The 21,617-nt window shown below is 40.3% G+C and overlaps 1 protein-coding gene across 2 annotated transcripts in view; it reads left to right on the top strand.

The window, feature by feature from the left end:
• The first annotated feature begins 43 nt into the window (after positions 1 to 43).
• Positions 44 to 21,617, top strand: part of LGI1 (leucine-rich, glioma inactivated 1) — a 40,048-nt gene continuing 18,474 nt past the window's right edge. The window contains exons 1-4 of one of the 2 annotated variants that reach the window (XM_011934312.1): positions 44 to 610; positions 1,011 to 1,082; positions 19,777 to 19,848; positions 19,944 to 20,015. In XM_011934312.1, the coding sequence (XP_011789702.1) occupies positions 396 to 610; positions 1,011 to 1,082; positions 19,777 to 19,848; positions 19,944 to 20,015 (431 nt within the window). In that variant the 5' untranslated portion in view covers positions 44 to 395. The remainder of the gene's footprint in view (positions 611 to 1,010; positions 1,083 to 19,776; positions 19,849 to 19,943; positions 20,016 to 21,617) is intronic. The other variant, XM_011934313.1, reaches the window with a different exon arrangement.

Raw genomic sequence — 21,617 nt, 5'->3', positions numbered from 1 at the left:
ACTCACTAATAAGACATAATGCCGTCCTATTTTTGGTAACAATTAAAGGGCCTCCCGGTGAAAGCAGAAAGCTGTTTATTTTCTGTGACATCACTTCACTTTGCCTTCGAAGGCTGGTCTGTGCTCAGTGTTTTCGTGGTGATGCAAGTCGGCTCTCTCCTCCAGCAGTTGGATCCCTCCCATCTCACAGTACCTCACAGGTCTCTTCCCCCGAGCAGTGCATTGCTGGAGCGAGGAGAAGCTCACGAATCAGCTGCAGGTCTCTGTTTTGAAAAAGCAGAGATACAGAGGCAGAGGAAAAGGGTGGACTCCTATGTGACCTGTTCTTAGAGCAAGACAATCACCATCTGAATTCCAGAAGCCCTGTTCATGGTTGGGGATATTTTCTCGACTGCATGGAATCAGAAAGAAGCAAAAGGATGGGAAATGCCTGCATTCCCCTGAAAAGAATTGCTTATTTCCTATGTCTCTTATCTGCGCTTTTGCTGACTGAGGGGAAGAAACCAGCGAAGCCAAAATGCCCTGCCGTGTGTACTTGTACCAAAGATAATGCTTTATGTGAGAATGCCAGATCCATTCCACGCACCGTTCCTCCTGATGTTATCTCATTGTAAGGCCCGTAAGCATTTTGATATCTAATTTACGATTTAAAAATTCCAGCCGGTGGATTTGGGGCTTTGCATGTATTTGTAGAAGGGCATGGAGAGAGAGATTCCTCTTGCATGCATGGCCATTTGACAGTGCTAACATTTGCTGCATTTAGAATTTTTGATTTTTTTAGCTGCTACTGAACATGCTTAGATACCCCCAGCCCTGAACATTATCCTGAGAAACCTGTAGCCGATTCATTTCTCTTACTTCATCTGGGAAGGAATAGTATCGTACTTCATAAAATAGTGTCAAAATAGTCACTGTTATGCTAAACCGGATTAACATAAGGTTTGTTCTGTGTGTGTGTGTCTCTTTGTGTGTGTCTGTTTGTTTGTTTTCTGTTTTTTGTTTTCTTTCAGATCCTTTGTGAGATCTGGTTTTACTGAAATCTCAGAAGGGAGTTTTTTATTCACACCATCGCTGCAGCTCTTGTGAGAAATATTTATATCATGACTATTTTTAATATGGCATATATTTGGATAAGCCTTCTAGTAAAATGATCTCAATATTGATTTTGTCAAATGTGATTCTATTTCTGAGAAAACAGAATATCAGTAAAGTGAGAGGTAGATGGGTTTGTTTGCGACTTCACACCAACAGTGCAGATTGAGTCTTACAATGGTAAATTTGTTAACCTGTCGTGCTGTCTACTTTAATGGCTATTTATGAAGTTGTTGGAATGTTGCAACAATGATCCCAATTCCATTCCACTATTTTACTTTCATTTTTAACTTGGGAACTTTGGTTCTTTTGCCCTGGAGTTTTTGAATTAGTCAATACAGAACCCAGCATAACATATGTGTTCAAGATGTTGTCTCCCGGGGATCTGGGGCAGGCTGCTACTCTGTGTGATTTACCATGTGGGGGAAAAAAACACCTCAGCTCTTTCTAGGTAATTCCTTAACATATCAATTCTCAAGAGACTGTTTTTAAATCTCATCTAATTTATAACTAGTTCCCTTACAAGGAGGGAAAGAAAATATTCATATAGAATAGTGCAAAGGATTACTCTCTGCTCTGTGTTTTGAGTTGGCCGCAAGGGAACCACATATTCAGTCTATGCCTGAAAATATTCAAAAAAATAATATTTGACTAAGAAATCAGATCTGTTCACAGGCATAATGGAACACGTAAAATTTGTTCTGATGTGTAATGTTTGGCAATTAGAGTCCTACTTCTTATAGCGGTATCCCATGGGGGTCGAGAGGTCTCCCAGGACTTAGGTATCAGGTCACAGACTTGGCTTGTAGCTGGAGGGATATGGGCAGAACTAGCCAATTGTGGATCAGCTGAGTCTTGGCTATCTTAACTGCATGATTCAGGACCCAAGCCTTTCACTTGTTTGTTTTTTATTTTTTTTATTTTCTTGCCTTACCTGGCCGTTTTGGCTGTTTGAAGTTACATACACAGAGGCAAACAGCGTGGAGTGAACGTTGGAGACAAGTGTTTAAACCTCACCCTGCCACTCATAGAACCTAACTAAACATGTAGTCTTGTGCAGATTACTAAATCTAACTAAGCCTCAGTCTTCTTATCTCTAAAATGGAAGTGAGAACACATATTTTCAAGCTAAAAAGCTAAAAGTCACTCAATCTATTGTTTTGTCTATATGAAACTCCTAAACTGGTTTGACTGTTTAATTGAATTCACAAACTTGATCAGTTGTTTTGACATTATGTAATGTTGTTGGCTAATGTCCTTCTACTGGCTAATGTCTTCAAATGATTAACAATTGACTAGATATTCCTAAGGAGTTTATCTGTTTGATTGATGGCTAGTGGTGTGACTGGGGGAAGTGTTAGTTAGCACATCAAACAAATCCAAAAAAGATAGATTCTTTCCCACAGAAAGGGACAGAGTCTGTAAAGCTGAGATCCTTCCATAGGATAAGAATTTGCTGTGTCTGAGAGTGTGATAAGTTGTATTTATGGTGCTCACTTGTTAAATGAATAAATGGCTCATTTAAAAAGCATCCTTTTGATATGCTAAGGCACCTCCCTTCCCCTAGGATAGTTACATAGATCAGTCCTTAAAATTCTAGGAGTAGTGTCAGTAGACACTAGATGGACATTAGCTGTGGCACAGAAAGCCTGGAGTGATTAACCTAATCAGTTACCACATCTCCGCTTTGTTTCTGTTGGGTGGACCCAGTCACGGCAAGCACAGATGCTGGACAATGTTATAGAAATAGTTACCGGCTGCTGCAGGGTAATGTGATTACACGTATTTAGAATCACAGAGGGAAGCCAAGGGACTGGTTTTTAAATAGCCCAACCGAGTGTGTGCCATGCCCGTGTCCCATGCTCCGAGTTCCTATGGAACATTCCAGCCTTTATTTCTAAAAGCAGTTCAGGTTTCAGAAATAACAAAAAGCGAGTAATTCTCGCCCTGTGTGTTCTCGGTTAACTCAGATTGGCTAACCTCAACATGGTAGACTTGTGCCAGTGCTGATCTTATGCAAAATTGTCGGGGGCCAAAGTTTGTCCCTAATCTCCAAGACCCTGTGCCTAAAGACTCTGCTCTCCATCCTTCCTGCCCAATGTTCTCTGCTTCCTCCTATCCTCAGGAAAAGGCCTAATAAACTCATGTGCAGTGAGTAGGAAATGGATGAGAAGGCTCTGAATACGAACTATGAAGCGATCATAACAATTGTGGGAATGCATGGATCCCAGACAGAAAGGTCTCTTCTGTGAAACAGGGCTGTCCAGTGCCCTGAAAACCCCATATGGGCTGCCAATCCCCCATTGGAACATGAAGACCAGCGGCATTGGATCACCAGAGTAGGCCTAGATTGCACAAGCCGTTGAGGTTTGCAATGAATTCCAGCAGCATTTGTGATTGTGAATTACCACACTCACCCCTCAAACACTGTGAAGAGATAAATTTCAGAATCAATTCAGCGTGATTGATGTAGGAAGACAGTTCATTGGTTTCTTGATTTGCTGTTGGGAAGGGTTAAAGCAAATGTCCTATTTCCATCATCCACCCTAAAAATCTGATAATGTCGTTATGTCCCCAGATGCTTTTTCAGAGCTTCTGCAAAAGCCATGATGAGAAGTACTTGTTGAAATGTCAGTCTGGGGTACTGAGGAAAACAGACATGGTATCTTCAGTTACATGCAGTGTTTGGGAAAAGGTCCTGGTAGGCCGTGGCTGGCCGTTTGTGTTGGAGAACAAGAAAAACAGAAACCCACATTCTGTAGAGAGGAGAGAGAAAGAATAAAATTATTCAATACAAATTCATCAGATTAGTTGTAAAATACATTTTTTAAAAAATCTCATTTATGGTTTTAAACGTAACAACAAAAACCTTTCCAAAGCAAATGCAATTTCATTCATGTTTTACATAGGGCAAGTTTTGAAACATAACCAATGACAATGATTATGCATTCTAACTTGCTTTTAGTGATAGAAAGTGGTACTTTTAGTGAATGGAATTTAGAGAAATGTGTTTTCACACATTACAGCCCTGTTCCTTCTCAACTGCAGACTGAAATCCCCAATGATATGGGCTCATGATGGAAGTGAAATTCCAATTAAAAGGACAAAATGTGGCCACGTCGCCACCCATTTATAGCTTATTTTAATTAACTAAACCCCTGTAATTCCTGAGAGTGTTCTATTTTCAGGGAGTGATTTCCAGGGTAGTTTTATAACACAAAACAAAAACACTGCGTGTAAGAATCCGATGTGACCAGAAAAAAATTCTTAGTATTCCAACTGGATGTGGTCTTGTTTGAAAGACAGAATTGATCTTTGATCTTTCAGGGTCAAAGGAGGGGAATGGCATTATTTTAAAAATTAATCCACAATCAACACATAAATACATGATCCATAAGAAATTAAAAAATAAAAACAATGGAAAAGCAAAAGACATGAACAAAGGAAGGAATAAGTCCATCCTTACTAAGGCTTTATCATTTAGTCCTTCAAAATATGATCTGTCTGGGAAAAAATACCCATGGCCTCCTTTACCTTTAAAGCAATTGCTACCTTTTTCTATTCCTCCTTATATTACAAGCCTATAATTTAGCAGTCTTCAATGACCACTCAAGCCAGACCTATCAGCCAAGGGTGCTTTTGGAGCTGGTTATAGATGAGCATGTTTTGGTCTGTACCCAGCTGATGTCCCCATGATGGACCAAATAGCATCTAGGCTGTTTTGTCTACAATTTGCCCAATGATCCATAGATCTAATCTTTAACTTTTTAACTAATTACTTCTTTTTGTTTTTATTTTCTTAAAAATCATTTTAACTTTTATTTTAGATTCGAGGGTCCATGTACAGGTTTGTTATTTGAAGCGAATTAATTCTCATAACTGCACAAACTAGCGCTCACCACAAATGTTTTCTCTGAAAGCGTATTTCATCCTTTCAGTTATTCAGACAAGAAATTTCAGAGTTACCTGACCCCTCTCTTTCACTGTCCACTTCCACCTGGACATGTATCCTGTCCAACAGCATGAGAATCTGCCTCCTCCTCTTCACCACAGCACCATTGCCTTCATTGAGGCTGCATTTCATTCACTGTTTCACAGGCTATGGCAGGAGCCTCCATGCCTCCCTGTTTGCTTTCAGTTCCCATCTGACCCACCTCCATTAGCGTTGCCTTTCCTGAGACACAGCTCTCCATGCTTTCATGACTCCCTAGAAACAGAGAAAATCCAGACACCTGAGCTGGCATCCATAGTGTTTGGCTATCCATTCTATTTGTCCAGGGTTATCACTCACACCATTGACTTTACACACACACACAAACACACACACACACACACACATGCCCAAACAAGTTCTGCAGGATCTCATTCTATGACCTCTGTTGATTCTCAAATTCTCTAGACTTTACTGATGTCTGGCACTGTGTGCCATTTATTAGAGCTATGGTGCTCGTATCTGCCTGTGTCTTTCATGGAGGATCACCCATAAGCTGTGGTCCCAGAGAAAAGCCTAGACATGGCTTCCCATATATTTGTTGAATCCAGTTTATGTTTCCATCGATTTTGTGCTGAAGGCTCCTGTGTTACTCTCAGCAGATAGTGCTGGTCATGTTCACACTCTTTCAGATGTTTGGTGCACCCTATCTGAGTTCATGTGGACTAATGGTGTGGAGGTCTGGGAAGTGAACCAAGCTAAAAAACCTCGAGGAGATATTTGCTCATGAAGTTGTGAATTCAAACTTCTTCAGCAGAGATTTCCAGCATACCAGATTTCAAACACAAAGCATCTGAGCCTTTCGTTAGACCCACCGCTTGAGTCTCTTTTGTCCCACGCTGACTTCACATTTGGCCTCCTTGGTTTTTAGTTGGACTGCAGAGGCTGACTAGTCTGTCCTGGGAAGGGTAAGATGCTCCTTTATCCAGTCTGACAGGACATCCAGAGGGAAATGTTAGTTAAGCACTATTAATATGAAAAGAAAAATCATTAACACAAAGATAATTTCCTTTTTGATTTATTTAAGTACCTGCTTAGCCAAAACAAGTATTTATTTATTGTATAGTTGCAAGCAGCAACAAAATGAAAACAAAAGCCTCCCATTTTAGCAGACATGTTTTGAGACTCTACTGGGTAGCAGGTAAAATGTTGGGCTTTGTGAGGGACACAAAAGATGAGTGACACGCTGTCACTTTTCACCCTGATATGGCAGCTCCAGGCTGGTAGTGATTCTTGATATGGTAAATTATACTTTGCCTGTATTTGAATGCATTGGTTTCATTTAAAAATTATTTTTATGTAAGTAGAGATGAGGTCTTGCTATGTTGCCCAGGCTGGTCTTGAACTCTTGGTCTCAAACAATCCTCCCACCTCACCCTTCCAAAGTGCTGGGATTACAAGTATTTGCTTGGTCTGCTTAAATGTATTATAACGTAGTCTTGATAAGCGTTCTCATTTTGTTCAAAATGATATTCAGTTGATTAGTGATGATGGTGATGCTTGCTGGTTGTTGATCCTGTGGCTAACATGGGCTACAAAATGTCTGCAAGGGCTTTACAGCATCAGCTGTAATATCAAAACAGCTGACCTTGGTGAGCTGGCAATGAGGCAGACAACACAGGCTTGTGGGCAGATAAGCATGGGTTCAAATCCCCACTCTGCTGCTTACTAGTTGTGTGATTTGGGGCAAGCTTAATCAAGTCTTGATATCTATATCTACAAAATGAGGAAGAACCATAGTACCTATTGCACAGATTTACAGTAAGGATTAAGTAAAACAGGGCATGGAAAATGCTTGGCAAGATTCCTGTAACTCAATACACATTAGCTTTACTACAGTATCTGAAAATCGCTTTAATTGGAACTACCGTAACATCAGATTAGTGTCTGATTGTATAATCTGCGTTTGCCAATAATCTCAGCTTTAAACATTTTGTGGTTCTATACACAGTCTTCTAGCAGAACTTGCTGAGAAACCTTTTCTTTAAATACTTCTCGCAGGAAACATGAACTATTTACCTTTCAAAAAAAAGTCATAACCCTCTCCTTTCTTCCTCATGAATAAAATGACTGGCACCACATTTTGTAAAACGTGCTAGATTTTGTTTAAATAATTAACATTGGCAGTCTTCAGATGAGTGGTTCTATGGTAGCATAGAAAGGGGCCTGAAGTAGAAGTCAGGAGATAATGGGTTTGAAATTCAGTTTGGCCACTATTGGGCTGCATGACCTTGGGTAGGTCACAAAGTATCACTGGACCTCAGCTTTTATTGCATAAAATATTAAAGGTAGATTAAATTGCGGTTCTGAAACTCAAATGCTAGTGGGGTTTGAGGTGGTAAGATCAATGAAGGAAGCAGTTGAGTATAAGACAATAGGGAGTAGTGGTGACTGAGGTAAACCAGAGAAGACATGTCTTACCTAAAAATGACGTTCCCTGCTCCAACTGACTATTGCTGATGGGAATGTGGTACGTACACATGGAGCCCTACCTTCCTAATTTTTAGGGGAAGGTGGACATCTGGAAATAGATTTTTAAACAGGATAAAGACCAAACAAAGATAAGTTGGCATTTTGAGACCCTTGCATTTGATTACATCTAAGGTCTCTTCCTATCTTAAAATTCTGTTGTATTCTACAAACAGTTACTTTAATATAATAAAGAAATGGCATGGTTAAAGAAATGGACAAAGATGGCTGGGCGCGGTGGCTCACGCCTGTAATCCCAGCACTTTGGGAGGCTAAGGTGGGCGGATCATGAGGTCAGGAGATCGAGAACATCCTGGCTAACACGGTGAAAACCCGTCTCTACTAAAAACACAAAAAATTAGCCGGGCGTGGTGACAGGCACCTGTAGTCCCAGCTACTTAGGAGGCTGAGGCAGGAGAATGGCGTGAACCCAGGAGGCAGAGCTTGCAGTGAGCCAAGATCGCGCCACTGCACTCCAGCCTGGGTGACAGAGTGAGACTCCATCTCAAAAAAAAAAAATAAAATAAAATAAAGAAAGAGATAAAAAGAAATGGACAAAGATTATTGAATCAGTTCTAACAAGCCAATACATTAGGTTGTTCATTGAAAGAACCTCATAATATGAAACTGGCTGTTGTAAGATTATTAATACAATAATTGTCATTCCCAATCTCCCAAACAGGTCCAAAGGGATCTTACCAGGCTCTCCCTGTGGTAGTTGATGATAAAATGATGTTTCAGTATCCCTCTCATGGAGCAAGGATTGGAAAAGAATTGTTAGGCCCATTTTTACATAGCAAGATGGCAGGTGCTTGCATGTGCAAAATGTGATTAAAAGGCAATGAATCTTTAAAAATACAAACTAGAATGTATACGTACAAATCACTCTTGACTTCATGGAGGGCCATAGATTTTGCCCAACTGTGCTTCCATGGCTAAAGATTTCTGGACCCTCCTTTGAGAACTGTGTTTACTTCCAGTTTACAAGTCATGCAATAAAACCAGGCAAGGTTTTATTAGAGGCATTAGTTATTTTTGTATTGCTTGGTGCTAAGCATTTTATAGATCTCATTTTTAATGTCATCATCATGGTAACCTTTTGAGGTAGATATAATTATCTCCATTTTGCAAATGAAGCACTGAGTCCTAAAAGGTAACCTCCTCAATGTCACGCCGCTATTAAGTAGCAGAGCTGGGGTTTAAACTCATGTCCTCACTTTTAACCACTGCTGTCTACTTCTTCCTGAACATGAATCATCATGCTTGACTTTGCATAGTTTTGTTCCCAAAATCAAATCCCCTCTCAAAGGGTCAACCTTTGCCATTAACAAGGGTATTCAGGAGAATGTGCCCTAATTCCTGGAGACAATGACTGAAAGGAGTTTCAAAAGCCCTTTGAAAGAGTGGCCGCGTTGCTGGCAAGAGCAGCTAGTTTCCCTAGGTTGCAACTCTCATTTATATGTGTAAGCTCTGATCTCCTTGCTTAAACAAAAATAGAGAGAAAGGAAAGAAAAAAGAAAAAGAAAAAGGACTTATTTACTTTAAAGTTATACCTTAGACTACTGTTGTCTAAACTTGTGTCCTGTGGAGCAGTTGACCTGAAAGAAAAGAGTTCTGTGCTCAAATAAATTTGGGAAACTGCATGTTCTATCCCTGCTTGGTTATTTACAATGAAGGTACCTTGGCATAGAAACATCTCTGAAATTATTCAAAATTGTTTACTTTTCTTAACATCTCATAGAACATTGGTTCTATGGAACATACAGTACTTTGGAAATATATGCCTATGATAATTCACTTTATTTTTAGCTCAATTATTTATACCCCACCTCATTCTAGAGAGGCTGGATAGCAAAGGATATGCAGGTGGAAAGAATCCCATCCTAATGGATACATTAAACGGTCTGTCTCCACATAAGGAGCAACTCGAGACCATTTTGTTAGTGTGGATTTGTTGATGTGCCTCTGGGAGTCAGCCTCCCCAGTAGGCTCTCTACCTGTTCAAGGGATTTAGCACACACCCCTTCTTTAGGGACCTCCCACTAGATCTCCAACTTTTGGAGGAAGGAGATGACTGCTTGCAGCTCATTCAACAGGAAAAGGCTTCTGAGTATAAATATATACTCTCACTGTTTTTATTTGGAGCAGGTTTCATCACAGCTATTTTCTTTTCTTTTTTTCTTTTTTTATTTATTTATTATTATTATTTTTTTTGAGACAGAGTCTCACTCTGTTGCCCAGGCTGGAGTGCGGTGGCACCATCTCGACTCACTGAAAGCTCCGCTTCCTGGGTTCACGTCATTCTCCTGCCTCAGCCTCCCGAGTAGCTGGGACTACAGGTGCCCATCACCATGCCCGGCTAATTTTTTGTATTTTTAGTAGAGACGGAGTTTCACCGTGTTAGCCAGGATGTTCTCGATCTCCTGACCTTGTGATCCGCCCGCCTCGGCCTCTCAAAGTGCTGGGATTACAGGCGTGAGCCACCGCGCCCGGCCTCATCACAGCTATTTTCTAAATGGCTAAACAAGCATTTCCCTGGGTATGTTCCATGGAATATTCATTTTGTAGGAAGCTCAATGATAAAAGAGTCCCATTATCAGTGAGATCAGGAAACCATATATTGAATTTTATTTTGAAGAGTCTCAATTTACTTAAGGATAGAAAAGGCATAGTTAAGAACTCTGATTAACTTCTTTAACCCACTTTTCCTAAATGTATCCGCCAGTCTTTGTGCACATAAACCTATTAACCCCTTGAAGGTCGTGCATTCCAGGGAATATACTCTGGGAGTATATGCTCTGGGCAAGGCTATTGTAGGTTTGCAGCAGATACTGGGCAGGGCTGATACTAAAAAGAAGGAGTTGGCTTCCTCATGGCCACTCATGAGTCCTGGGGAAGTCGGGAAGGGAGAGAACAAGCCTTAGCCTGGAATCCCAGCTCTGCCACTTCCAAGCTTCAAATCACTTCACCTCCCTCACCTTGGTTTTCTTTATCTCTTACGTGGAGGATGTAAAACCTACATCTTAGTGTTCATCTGAGGATTAAAATCAGATGTCAAACTGTTGAAGATGAGGGCTGGCATGGAGTAGGCCCTTCTCCTTGGTGTTCCAGGACTGGGGAGATCCAGGGTGATTTTATAAACACATGGGGAGGGTGGGCTGCTGACTGGTTGTGCCAATTCCTAGAAGAGAAGAGTTTTCACTGCCCTGGGATGAGCGATAATCCCAGGAGGATTGGGGATTACCAAATAGGGGTTACCATTCAAGACGAAGTGGGCCCATGCTCAAATGTTTGCTAGTGTGCATGTCAAGGACATCCCTGCAAATCTAAAATCCACATCCTAATCCTAGCCCCACCACTGACAAAAGATGTGACCTTGGTTAAGTCACTTAACCTCTGCCAGCCTCAGTCTCCTCATCTGTAAAAAGAGGAGTTGGACTACGTATCTCTCTGGAGTGCCCCCCACCCTCAGGTTAGTGTGGAACCAAATTTAGGTCATTCCAACCAATTCAGGTTGAAAAGTTGGTAATCTAATTAAGGATCAGCTGAATTTTCAAGATTGAGAGTCGAAAAGAACTGTCAAATAATGTGTGTGATGCTTCCAATTTTAATGCTTTTCTGTATTAGGAGCATATTTTAAAATATTCAAATGTAAATTATTCACATGGCACATGCACTTAGAATGTGTGCATTTAACTAAAGTGAATCATCAGCCTATTATTAATTATCATTTAACCAGCCCTATTCTTCTGGATAAAGGAGAATATTTGTAAAAACCAAAGGGTTTGAATCATTTAAGCAAAGCCAGCTTTAAACAACTTGGCAAGCCCCTGCAGCTGTCCCTCCATATCTTCTAACAGCTGTAACCTGTGCATCTTGTGCTCTTTCATTTACATATACATATGCAAACAAACCCATGTTCACTTGGGAGTGTGCACACTCATGTTTGTACACACTGTCCATGTCCAACCTAATATCCTAGAAGATGTCAATCAAAGTCTTCTTGGGGCAGGTGACATCCTCACGGAACCTGAGTTTCCTTTGCAGTAAAATATGTGTCCTTTTCCTAGATCTAAGAGCTCTTCCAGCTCCAACATTTGATGTCTGTGCTCTTTGCTTAGATATTCCTTGGCAGAAGCATTGGAGACATGCTCATACACATTATCTCACATAATTTTAAAAATCATCCAGGAAGTCTTTTTGCATCCTCAATCCTATTTTAACAGATGATGAAACAGATTTACCTACTTAATGTGTAAACATACAATCATAACTGGCAGTTACAAGCTTAGAAACCTGATTCTCTATTCTGAATCCAATCAATTCATTCTCCAAGTGACAACCAGGTGCTGGCTACTCACTTCTCCCTTCTTAATCAGAGTGGTTTTCACGGAGTTGGGAATTGTTTGGAAGAGCCCCCTAGATCATCTCCCTCCATAGCCAGGAAAACCTGCTCTAGGCTGGAAGATGGGATGCAGGCCACTCATGGGCCAGATACAATTCTAATGGCAATCAAGATATTACAGGTGACTGGAGAGGGTCTGAAGAAGTACGTGTCATTAGCGCCAGGGTGCCTGGCACGGGACCAAATGAGCAGTCTAGTTTGAGACAATGGGAACTTTTCTCAGCAGGAGTCACCCTTCCCCCAACTATTCAGCCATCTGCAGACCCGCCTCCCGCTCCCCAGACTCCACATGCCTACTCTTCCATGAATGAAGGCTGCAGTGCTATAAGGATAGACTCATACATCTTTAGAGCTACAAGGGACCTCACAAATGATCTAGTCTAGTCTCCTTGCTTTATAACATAGAGAGAAGTGGTATGCTCTAGGGCACAGAATTTGTGGTCTATTTTATATTAGGACCCAGGCTTCCTGATTCCCTCTTCACTGTGCTGCTTCCCTGGCCTCTGGAGAGGTGAGGCCCCAGGGCAGGCAACCACCTCAGTGGCGCACCAGACTTAGCACCAACACATGAGCCTGCCCAGTCCTTTCGCTCTTATGCATTCCCGTCTCTGGGCTCTCACCTGGAATTTGGGCAGCCTTGCCCTTGACCCCATGTAGCTATATCTTCATTCTTAGATCTTCTGCTTCTTCATTTACTTCTCTGTTGCTGGCCCTGGGTTCCCTCTGAACTCTAAGCTCCATGCTAAGCCTGTTGCCTACTTTTCCATTCCTTTTGAAGTAAATTCTGTGTGTCCTACCTCTCTGTTCAACCAGGAATCCCCTGACAGCTTTATGGCCTTAGTGTGAAAGTGTCACTTAGTCATGACGCATCCCTATAGACAGCGGAATCTGGAGGAATTAGAGCTTAGTGTTAGCATTTTACAGGCCACAGCCTCTGATCCCAGTTTAGTATTAATAATGAAATTATGAAAGCTTAAAAAAACCAATTACAGGGAATTTTAAGAATATTATTCTAAATTCCCATTGAAATGAAATACACAATTTTAAAAGATGAGTACGGAGCAAAACTTACTGGATACATTACACAAGGTAAAGTTCCATTTCTAAATACTTTCATTTTTTATTCAGAAAGAATAAAAGTATATGATTGAGCACTAAACTTAATAAGTATCCTAAGGAAATTAGGAGAAAAGCAGTAAAGAAAATATAAAATAATAAATTAGAAAACAGTGGGAATAAAAAATAAATCCAAGATTTGATCCTTGGAAAATGCCAAAAAAAAAAAAAAAAAGTGGCAGACACTTGAAGGATATCACACACTTGAGTAGGGGAGATTCTGTAAATTCTGTTAATTATTCAACAGAAAGCTTTGGGTAAATTTGGGTAAATATTTAGAAAATAAGAAGGCAGTGTCTTCCCTTACATCATACATAAAAGTAAGTCCCAAATGCACTGAAGAGTTACATATTAAAAAGAAAATGTTAAGGGGAAGATGTAGGCAATATTTCCTCGATCTGAAGACAGGAAAGGATATTTAAAGAATGAAATCATGTCTTTTGCAGCAACATGGATGGATTGGAGGCCATTATCTTAAGTAAAATAACTCAGAAAGTCAAATACTGCATGTTTTCACTTATAAGTGGGAGCTAAATAATATGTACTCATGGACACAAAGTGTGGAATGATAGACATTGGAGACTCAGAAGGGTGGGGGGGTAGGAGGAAGGGAGAGATGATGCAATACTTAACGGGTGCATTGCACACTATTCGGGTGATGGTTATACCAAAAGCCCAGACTTCGCCACTACACAATATATCCATGTAACAAAACTACCCTTGCACCCCCTAAATTTATGATTTAAAAAAAAAAAGATTAAAAAAAGATTTTAAAAAAAGAATAAAGGCAGGCCGGGAGCAGTGGCTCACGCCTGTAATCCCAGCACTTTGGGAGGCCAGGAGGGTGGATCACCTGAGGTCGAGAATTCGAGACCAGCCTGACCAACATGGAGAAACCCTGTCTCTACTAAAAATACAAAAATTAGCCGGGCATGGTGGATTACATGCCATGGTGGACTACATGGATTACATGCCTGTAATCCCAGCTACTTGGGAGGCTGAGGCAGGAGAATCACTTGAACCCAGGAGGCAGAGGTTGCAGTGAGCCAAGATCATGCCATTGCACTCCAGCCTGGGCAACAAGAGTGAAAGTCTGTCTCAAAAAAAAAAAAAAATTAAAAGCAAAGAAATAATACATAATAGGAGTTGATATATTTTGTTAAATAAAAATTTAAACTTCTCTATGTTAAAAATCATTAACGAAAAGGCAAATCGGTAATCAGTAAGAAAAAACTTTCAGCATCAAAAGAAATAAGAAAAGACTAAGTAATATCCTTAATAAATAAAAAGTGCTTAGAAAGCAACAAAAGGAGTCAAAGGACATGATTTCATAGAAAAAGAAATAAAATGATAATTTTAAATGTTGGTAAGGATATGGTCAGATAGGCATTTCCATACTCAGAGTTGGACATGTAATTTGGTACAAGTCAGCAGTGAAGAACTAGAGATTTAAAAACCATCCATAATCTAATAATGGTACTTTTAGAAATCTATTCTGAGTCTATCATAAGGAAATAAGTAGAGATAGGAAAAATATTTATATATGAGGATGGTTATAATCATTTTTATAATAGTAAACATTGGAATCAATAATAAGAAAAAATTACATCATGATATATCCATAATACAAAACTTACTAATCTATGGAAACTGTATTTTTGAAAAATTGATTGTCATGAGAAATTGTTCATGATATAATAAGCAAATGAAAAGGACACACAATAATATAATATGATGTCAATTTTAGAAATACATTTGTGTACATACCATATGTGTATTATGCATATGCATATCAGTGTCTTTGGGTAGTATGATTATGGTGCACTTCATTTTCTTCTTTAAGCTTTTCTGTGTTTTCCAGAATTTCTACAATGAACATATATTATTTATAAACAGAAGTCACCAAAGTGTATTCAAGGCTGGTTATGGTGGCTCATGCCTGTAATCTCAGCACTTTGGGAAGCCAAGGCAGGTGGACTGCTTGAGCCCAGGAGTTCAAGACCAGCCTGGGCAACATGGTGAAACTCCGTCTCTCTAAAAAAAAAAAATACAAAAATTAGCCAGGCTTGGTGTTGCGCTCCTGTGGTCCCAGCTACTTGGGAAGCTGAGGTGGGAGGATTGCTGGAGCCAGGGAGGCGGAGGTTGCAGTGAGCCGAGATCACGCCACTGCACTCCAGCCTGGGTGACAAAGCGAGACTTGGTCAAAAAACAAAAACAAAAAACTGGAAAAACCTCACAAAGTGTGTTCAAAATTTTTAAACTTTCTACTTGAAAAACACAGATTGATATGATCTGGATGTGATTTTAAGACTGCTTACGCTGATTAATTAATTCCTCTAAGAAAGGCTTTATTGTTTAATTACATTTCTTAAATCCATATGAGCTGAGTGGTGGTATTATGGCTGCTCGCCAGAACATGGTTATTATGTCATTATGTGACCTGGGACCTATGCTGAGAGGTCACCCAGTGTGTGGAAAAGGGTACTGAACCAGGGGTCTTGGGCCTTATGACCTCAAGGAAAGCGTTTAGTAGCCTTCTGGGCCTCAGTTTCCTCTTCTATCAAGTAGATCTTACCAGCTTTACTACTTTCATAGAGTTGTTCTAAAGACCAAATAAGATAATCCAGGCAGGAGTCTATGACATGTAGGCTATTAGGAAGGCAAAGGAAAAAAATCCTCCCCTCTCCTCCCACAGCCCCTTTTCTTACTGAATTAATAAGTGCATAGCCCTTGGGGGAGGGTATAGACAGATCAGGCACACCCCTGTGTCCACCTCCACCAAAATTCTAGGGGAAAATGCCTGGCTTCTTAGGAAAATGCTTCCCTAAAAAAAGAGGAGAAACCTCACATGTTCCCATGGAACTGGGGCAGAGGGCAAATTCTGCACCACCTCTGCACAAACCCACGGACTGACTGCTTGGCAGGCCTGCAGGGTCCAGATCACTGATCTGTGGCTCAGAGTAACGAGGTCATTTGAACAGTACATTGGTTTCACAAACCCCTCCATGATGCTGCTGCTGTTGTGAGGATAGTTGTCACTTCCAACTCATATTATTGCAGACTCTAGGCTACATGTAGTTATAGGGACAAGAAAGTCCACAGCTCCTCCACGCCCCACAGCAACTGCTCCAGGCAGACTTGCTGCAAGGAGCAGAGTCCCCTTGGTCACCACAGGTAAAGGGGACAGTGTTTTGACTGACCTGGGAAGCTTACCAGGTGCAACCCTGGCTGCATATGAGTCACCTAGGGAGCTTTTCAGTGACCCAGGCGACACCCCAGGTTTAGAATTTAACCAGAATCCCTGAGAGTGGGAACCAAGCATCAGTATTTTTAATGCTGTCCAGGTGATTCCAAGAGCAAGCAGCATTCAGAAGCATTGGCTCAGGTTCCAACACAGATCTAGGTATCTCTCCCATACCAGTCTTCAAAAAACTTCCCTTGGTGAGGTCTCCACGACCATTCTGCACTCTCCCAAGCATTCTTTGCACATACTTTTACCTACCATGGATCCAACTCAACCCTAAGGCATCCTTTATCCTTTAGCTTCTCTACCAGGTGGCTGCATTTCTCAGTCGGCCAATTACAGATCCCCAACAAGGGTCTTACCTTAGCCCAACTCACCTTTTTAAACCAAGCTACTTGGGCCATGGGATGCTGGTTGATTTAGAGACTGGCTACCCTGTGGAAAGGGACAGAGGTTGTGTAGTGTAAAACACGGCCACCCTGGTCTGCCCCAGTTCTGTTTTTTGTGTAGGTGGAGTGGGTTGGGCACAGTTTCCCTTAATAGAGACTGTGGAATACTTTAACGTATCTGGTTCGATAACAAATTATAATAATGAAATCAAACATGTTTAGAAGAATCCATACAAATTAAGGGTCAGAGTTTCATCCTCTGTATAGAATATGATGTAGGAGTCTTTTTAAGTGTACGTAGGATACTAAAATGGATAGCCCACTCAACTATCTTTAGAATGTATGTCTAATTTTATACATCTTTTTCCATAGAAACTACAATTGAATTTAGAATTGAGAGATTATTGTATTCATTATTATCTTAGCCAGAGGGTGTTTTTTTTAGCTTTTATAAGAAACTTTTAAATTGAAGTATAATATACGTAAAGAAAAAGTGCACATGTTATAAGTGTACATCTCAATGACTTTTTACAGAGTGAATACCCTTGTAACCAGCACCCAGGTCAAGAAATTCAATATTATCATTACCCCAAATGATGCCCCTTGTGTTCCCTTCCAGTTGCTCCTTGCCTCCAAGGGTAATCACTCTCCTGATTCTAGCAGCATACATTAGCTTTTGTACTTTATATAAGTACAATCATATAGGATGTACTTTATTGTGTTTTGGCTCCTTTCCTCAAATATTCATCCATAGTTTTGCATATGTGTTTGTAGTTCTCACCAGAGGTTTTAGTCCTTGAAATGTAGCTCAACAAACATTATTCCGCCAGGAACTGTGCTCGGGGCTGGGGACACAAAAACAAACAAAGGCAAATTCCTGCTGTAAGAAACATTTAATCCAGTAATTTGGTAAGGATCAGAATTTAATGTAAAGTGAATTCCTCTTTGTTTAACAAATATGTATTCAATGTCTACCATAGGACAGGTGCTGGATCACAGGTGCTAGGGATAAGAAATGAACAAGCAGACAAAAAATCTAGCAGAAATCCTCTGTTTTCTTCCCGTGACATGCATGGGCAAGTTCTGCCCACTGATACTCATTTCCCACTCTGTCCTGCATCTGATTTAACATAAAGGGAAGTAGCAATGGAAACTATTTCTTCTGGCAGCTTGGAGTATGAGATTATGAAGTCCATGGTCCATGGGCCATTTTTCAAATCAGTGATGTGAGAGGTATAATATTTGTATATGCCAATTTCTGCCTTATTCCATTCTCTCCACCACTGATGCTGCCTGTACTGAATGCAATGAAAGTCTGGAGCCTAAGGAAGCCTTTGGATGTTAGCTTACCTTGGAGTCAAGCTGAGGAATCTTCTTGATTTCCAGAACGATGAAGTGAGAAGAGACACAATTGCCAAAGCTATGATGGAAATCATACAGCTTTGAATTTGTTTTAGTAACATGGAATTCTAACATGTATCACTATTCATTAGTGCTGGCTTTTCAGAACCTAGTGAATTATCTGGGTACAAAGCCATGACATTAGAGGCATAAGGGATTAGAAGACAATCCAACACCACTCTAGGATTGATAGTTTAGGAAGAAATGCAAGAAATCATCTCCTTTTGTTTGGTTGGTTCATTCCTATCACCCATTCTCCGCATTTTTATGAAAAATTTTAAGTATATGTAAATGTAAAGAAAATAGTAAAATTCACTTTTATGTATCCATCTTTCAGCTTCAAAAATTATCAACTTGGGGCCGGGCGCGGTGGCTCAAGCCTGTAATCCCAGCACTTTGGGAGGCCGAGACGGGCGGATCACGAGGTCAGGAGATCGAGACCATCCTGGCTAACACTGTGAAACCCCATCTCTACTAAAAATACAAAAAACTAGCCGGGCGAGGTGGCGGGCGCCTGTAGTCCCAGCTACTCCAGAGGCTGAGGCAGGAGAATGGCGTGAACCCGGGAGGTGGAGCTTGCAGTGAGCTGAGATCCGGCCACTGCACTCCAGTCCCGGCAACAGAGCAAGACTCTGTCTCAAAAAAAAAAAAAAAAAAAAAAAATATCAACTCATGCCAATTCTTCTCTAACCCCTTGCTGTCCCCCTCCTCTGATTATTTGAAGCAATCGCAGATGACAAACAGATGACTCATAAATGTTCAGAAAGTGAGATCTCCTAGTTTTAATTCCTCTAGTTCACAGGTTCAGAGGTGAATTCAGTGAGCTAGTTCGTGGTAGTTATATTTAATCCCCGGTTTCAAAGTAAAAGTGATAAGCTTTACTAACAGAATTACTATTATTATTATTACATTATGACATAATATATTGTTGTACAGTTTAGCCTAAAACTACCTCTTTTAAGCCTTTCATTCAGTTCTCCAAGGAGTTCAACAGGGTGTGGGATGGCTGATTGATGTTCTTTTTCATCAGTAATTTCAAAACCAAATCCTTGTGGATTTTGAAATTACAAATATATTTGTCCAAGTAAAAGCTTCAACTATTCAGTGATAAAATGGGTCTAAGACTCTTCCCGAACCTCATGTTTCCCATTTTCAGTCTGTTTGCAAAGGAGGAGGCTGGTTCGTGTTCATGGAGCCAGTGTCAACTGCCTGTCTTTTATGAGATATCACAGCACAACTGGGCATGCAGCTTAATTTTTTTAGGTTTCCCAGGCTCAAAACCCCAAGCACCATTGTTTTTGCCAGTCAGAACACTCCAGAGGTTTCTAGAACAAGTAGAAAAGATTGTTAGTGCCTTTGTCATGAAAATATGTAAAATCTTGCTTTGGCTGCTTTGGCTGCTCTGATTGTATCTCAAAATGTCACCCAGGGCAGGTGGCAGTCATTGTGAGGAGTGGGGCACCAGGCACTCCTTGATGAGCCTTTGATGAGGAGATGATTAGGAGTAAAAAAATGCTGCATAGATTATCTGCATAACTAACACTGTAGCAGACAGCCATGCAGGCATTTTTCTGTATACAACTCCCACTCATTTTTCTGAGAGATAAAAGCAGCCAAGATTGACAATCTGTCAGTTTCACCATTTTCATTGTGTACTTTTTCTGGGCAGGTTATTCACATCGAACTCCTTTGATGTGATCAGTGATGATGCTTTTATTGGTCTTCCACATCTAGAGTATTTGTAAGTAAAAAAGCTTTTTTTAAACACGATGATTCAGGACAAGTACTCTCAAGTTCCTATAACTGTTTGACAAAAAATATTATAACTTATTGCAGATTCATAGAAAACAACAACATCAAGTCAATTTCAAGACATACTTTCCGGGGACTAAAGTCATTAATTCACTTGTAAGTATGAATCTTGCTATTACGTTTTAAGCTTGCTAATGGACAATGCAGTTTGATCACCTGTGGTTAATGCACCTACTTTATGAGTGTCCATAAAAATTTAAGAAACCCAATGATTTCTCTCCATGCACACTTGCCACCTTTCCCTGTCATCTGTCAGAGGGTGTTCAAGAAATTGATTAGTATTAATATTTGTATCCTAAACCAACCATAATTAGAAAAGCAATCTAATGCAGGGAAATTGTGTGCCTGAAATAACTTTATTTATTATCTACATCATTACTTGCTTCATGGATCATTATGGGTTGACTATGTAATTTGATATCAGCTTTTCTTTTTCCTCTATAAGCCCTCACTTTATATACATTTAAACATAATAGAGCCACAGACAATGTCTTCATTAGTACCCGATCAACTTGTTTATCAGTGAAATATTTAATTATTCAATGGGTGATTATAGCTAACAGCAGTTGTTCTTAACAGGGAACAATTTTGTCTCCCAGGGAACATTTGGCAATATCTAGAGACATGTTTGTTTGTCACAACTGGGGGATGTAACTGGCATCTAGTGGGTAAAAGGCAGGGATTCTTCTAAACATCTACTGCATAGGACAGCCCCTCACAATAAAGAATTATCCAGCCTAAAGTGGCATCGTGGGCAGGTTGAGAAACCCTGAACAACATGACCCAAACAACTTGTTTCTTCTAGCCTCCCTCACCCTCTACAGACAGACACATTCGCACACACACACACGCAGGCACACACGTGCATGCACACGCACATGCACACACACACACACACTCTTACATATGCACAGATTATTTTAAGGAAACTAGAAACACATAGAAAGAAAAGGCACTAACATTTACATCACTTTTCATTTAATCCTCTCAATAATCCTGCCAAACAGGCACAATAATCCCCATTTCAGAAATGAGGAAACAATCTTGGAGAGGATAGATGCCTCATGAGCTGATCAGTTATGGAATTATGAGAACATCTACTTAATAGTTGAATTGCAGTGACGCTTCATCCTTTCAACAGCTGTTTCTCAACCTACCTAATAGGTATCTTATCAGTTCTAGATACAGATGCAAGAGATCCAAGTATCATAGTCATTCTGTCAAGTTTAACCTGTTCTCTCATCATGCTTCATTCCTAGCTCTGCTCTAGGCCCTAGGACGCAGCAGGGAACAAAGGAGACAAAAATTCCTGTCCTTTGACTGAGCCTGATTTCCAGCGTGTCCATGCGGTTGTCTCTCTGCCTCCACCAGGCCCCTTTCTCTCCTGTTGCTTGTTTTGTAGCAAAGAGAAGCTAATGACCAGATATGTTTTACAAAATCATACCTTTCAAGGCTTCTGTGTAGAGTTATTATAAAAAAAAAACAGTGTTTGCAATACTACTCTTCATGTCAATGACATGATATGATTCTAAGATGGCTGTTTACAGAATAAATGCTATGCAGTTTTGTCACAGAGCCTAACACTGCCAAACCTCATTTTTCAGACAAAATTAAATAAAAGAAGCAAATATATGGAAGGAGAAGTAGAAGTTCATGACCTCAACTTGAAATCCACTAGATTTACATACATCCCAACCC

The sequence above is a fragment of the Colobus angolensis genome, unplaced genomic scaffold (assembly GCF_000951035.1).
Source record: "Colobus angolensis palliatus isolate OR3802 unplaced genomic scaffold, Cang.pa_1.0 Scaffold134, whole genome shotgun sequence".
In the NCBI taxonomy this organism is placed as follows: domain Eukaryota; kingdom Metazoa; phylum Chordata; class Mammalia; order Primates; family Cercopithecidae; genus Colobus; species Colobus angolensis.
This window is presented reverse-complemented; position numbering and strand designations above follow the sequence as displayed.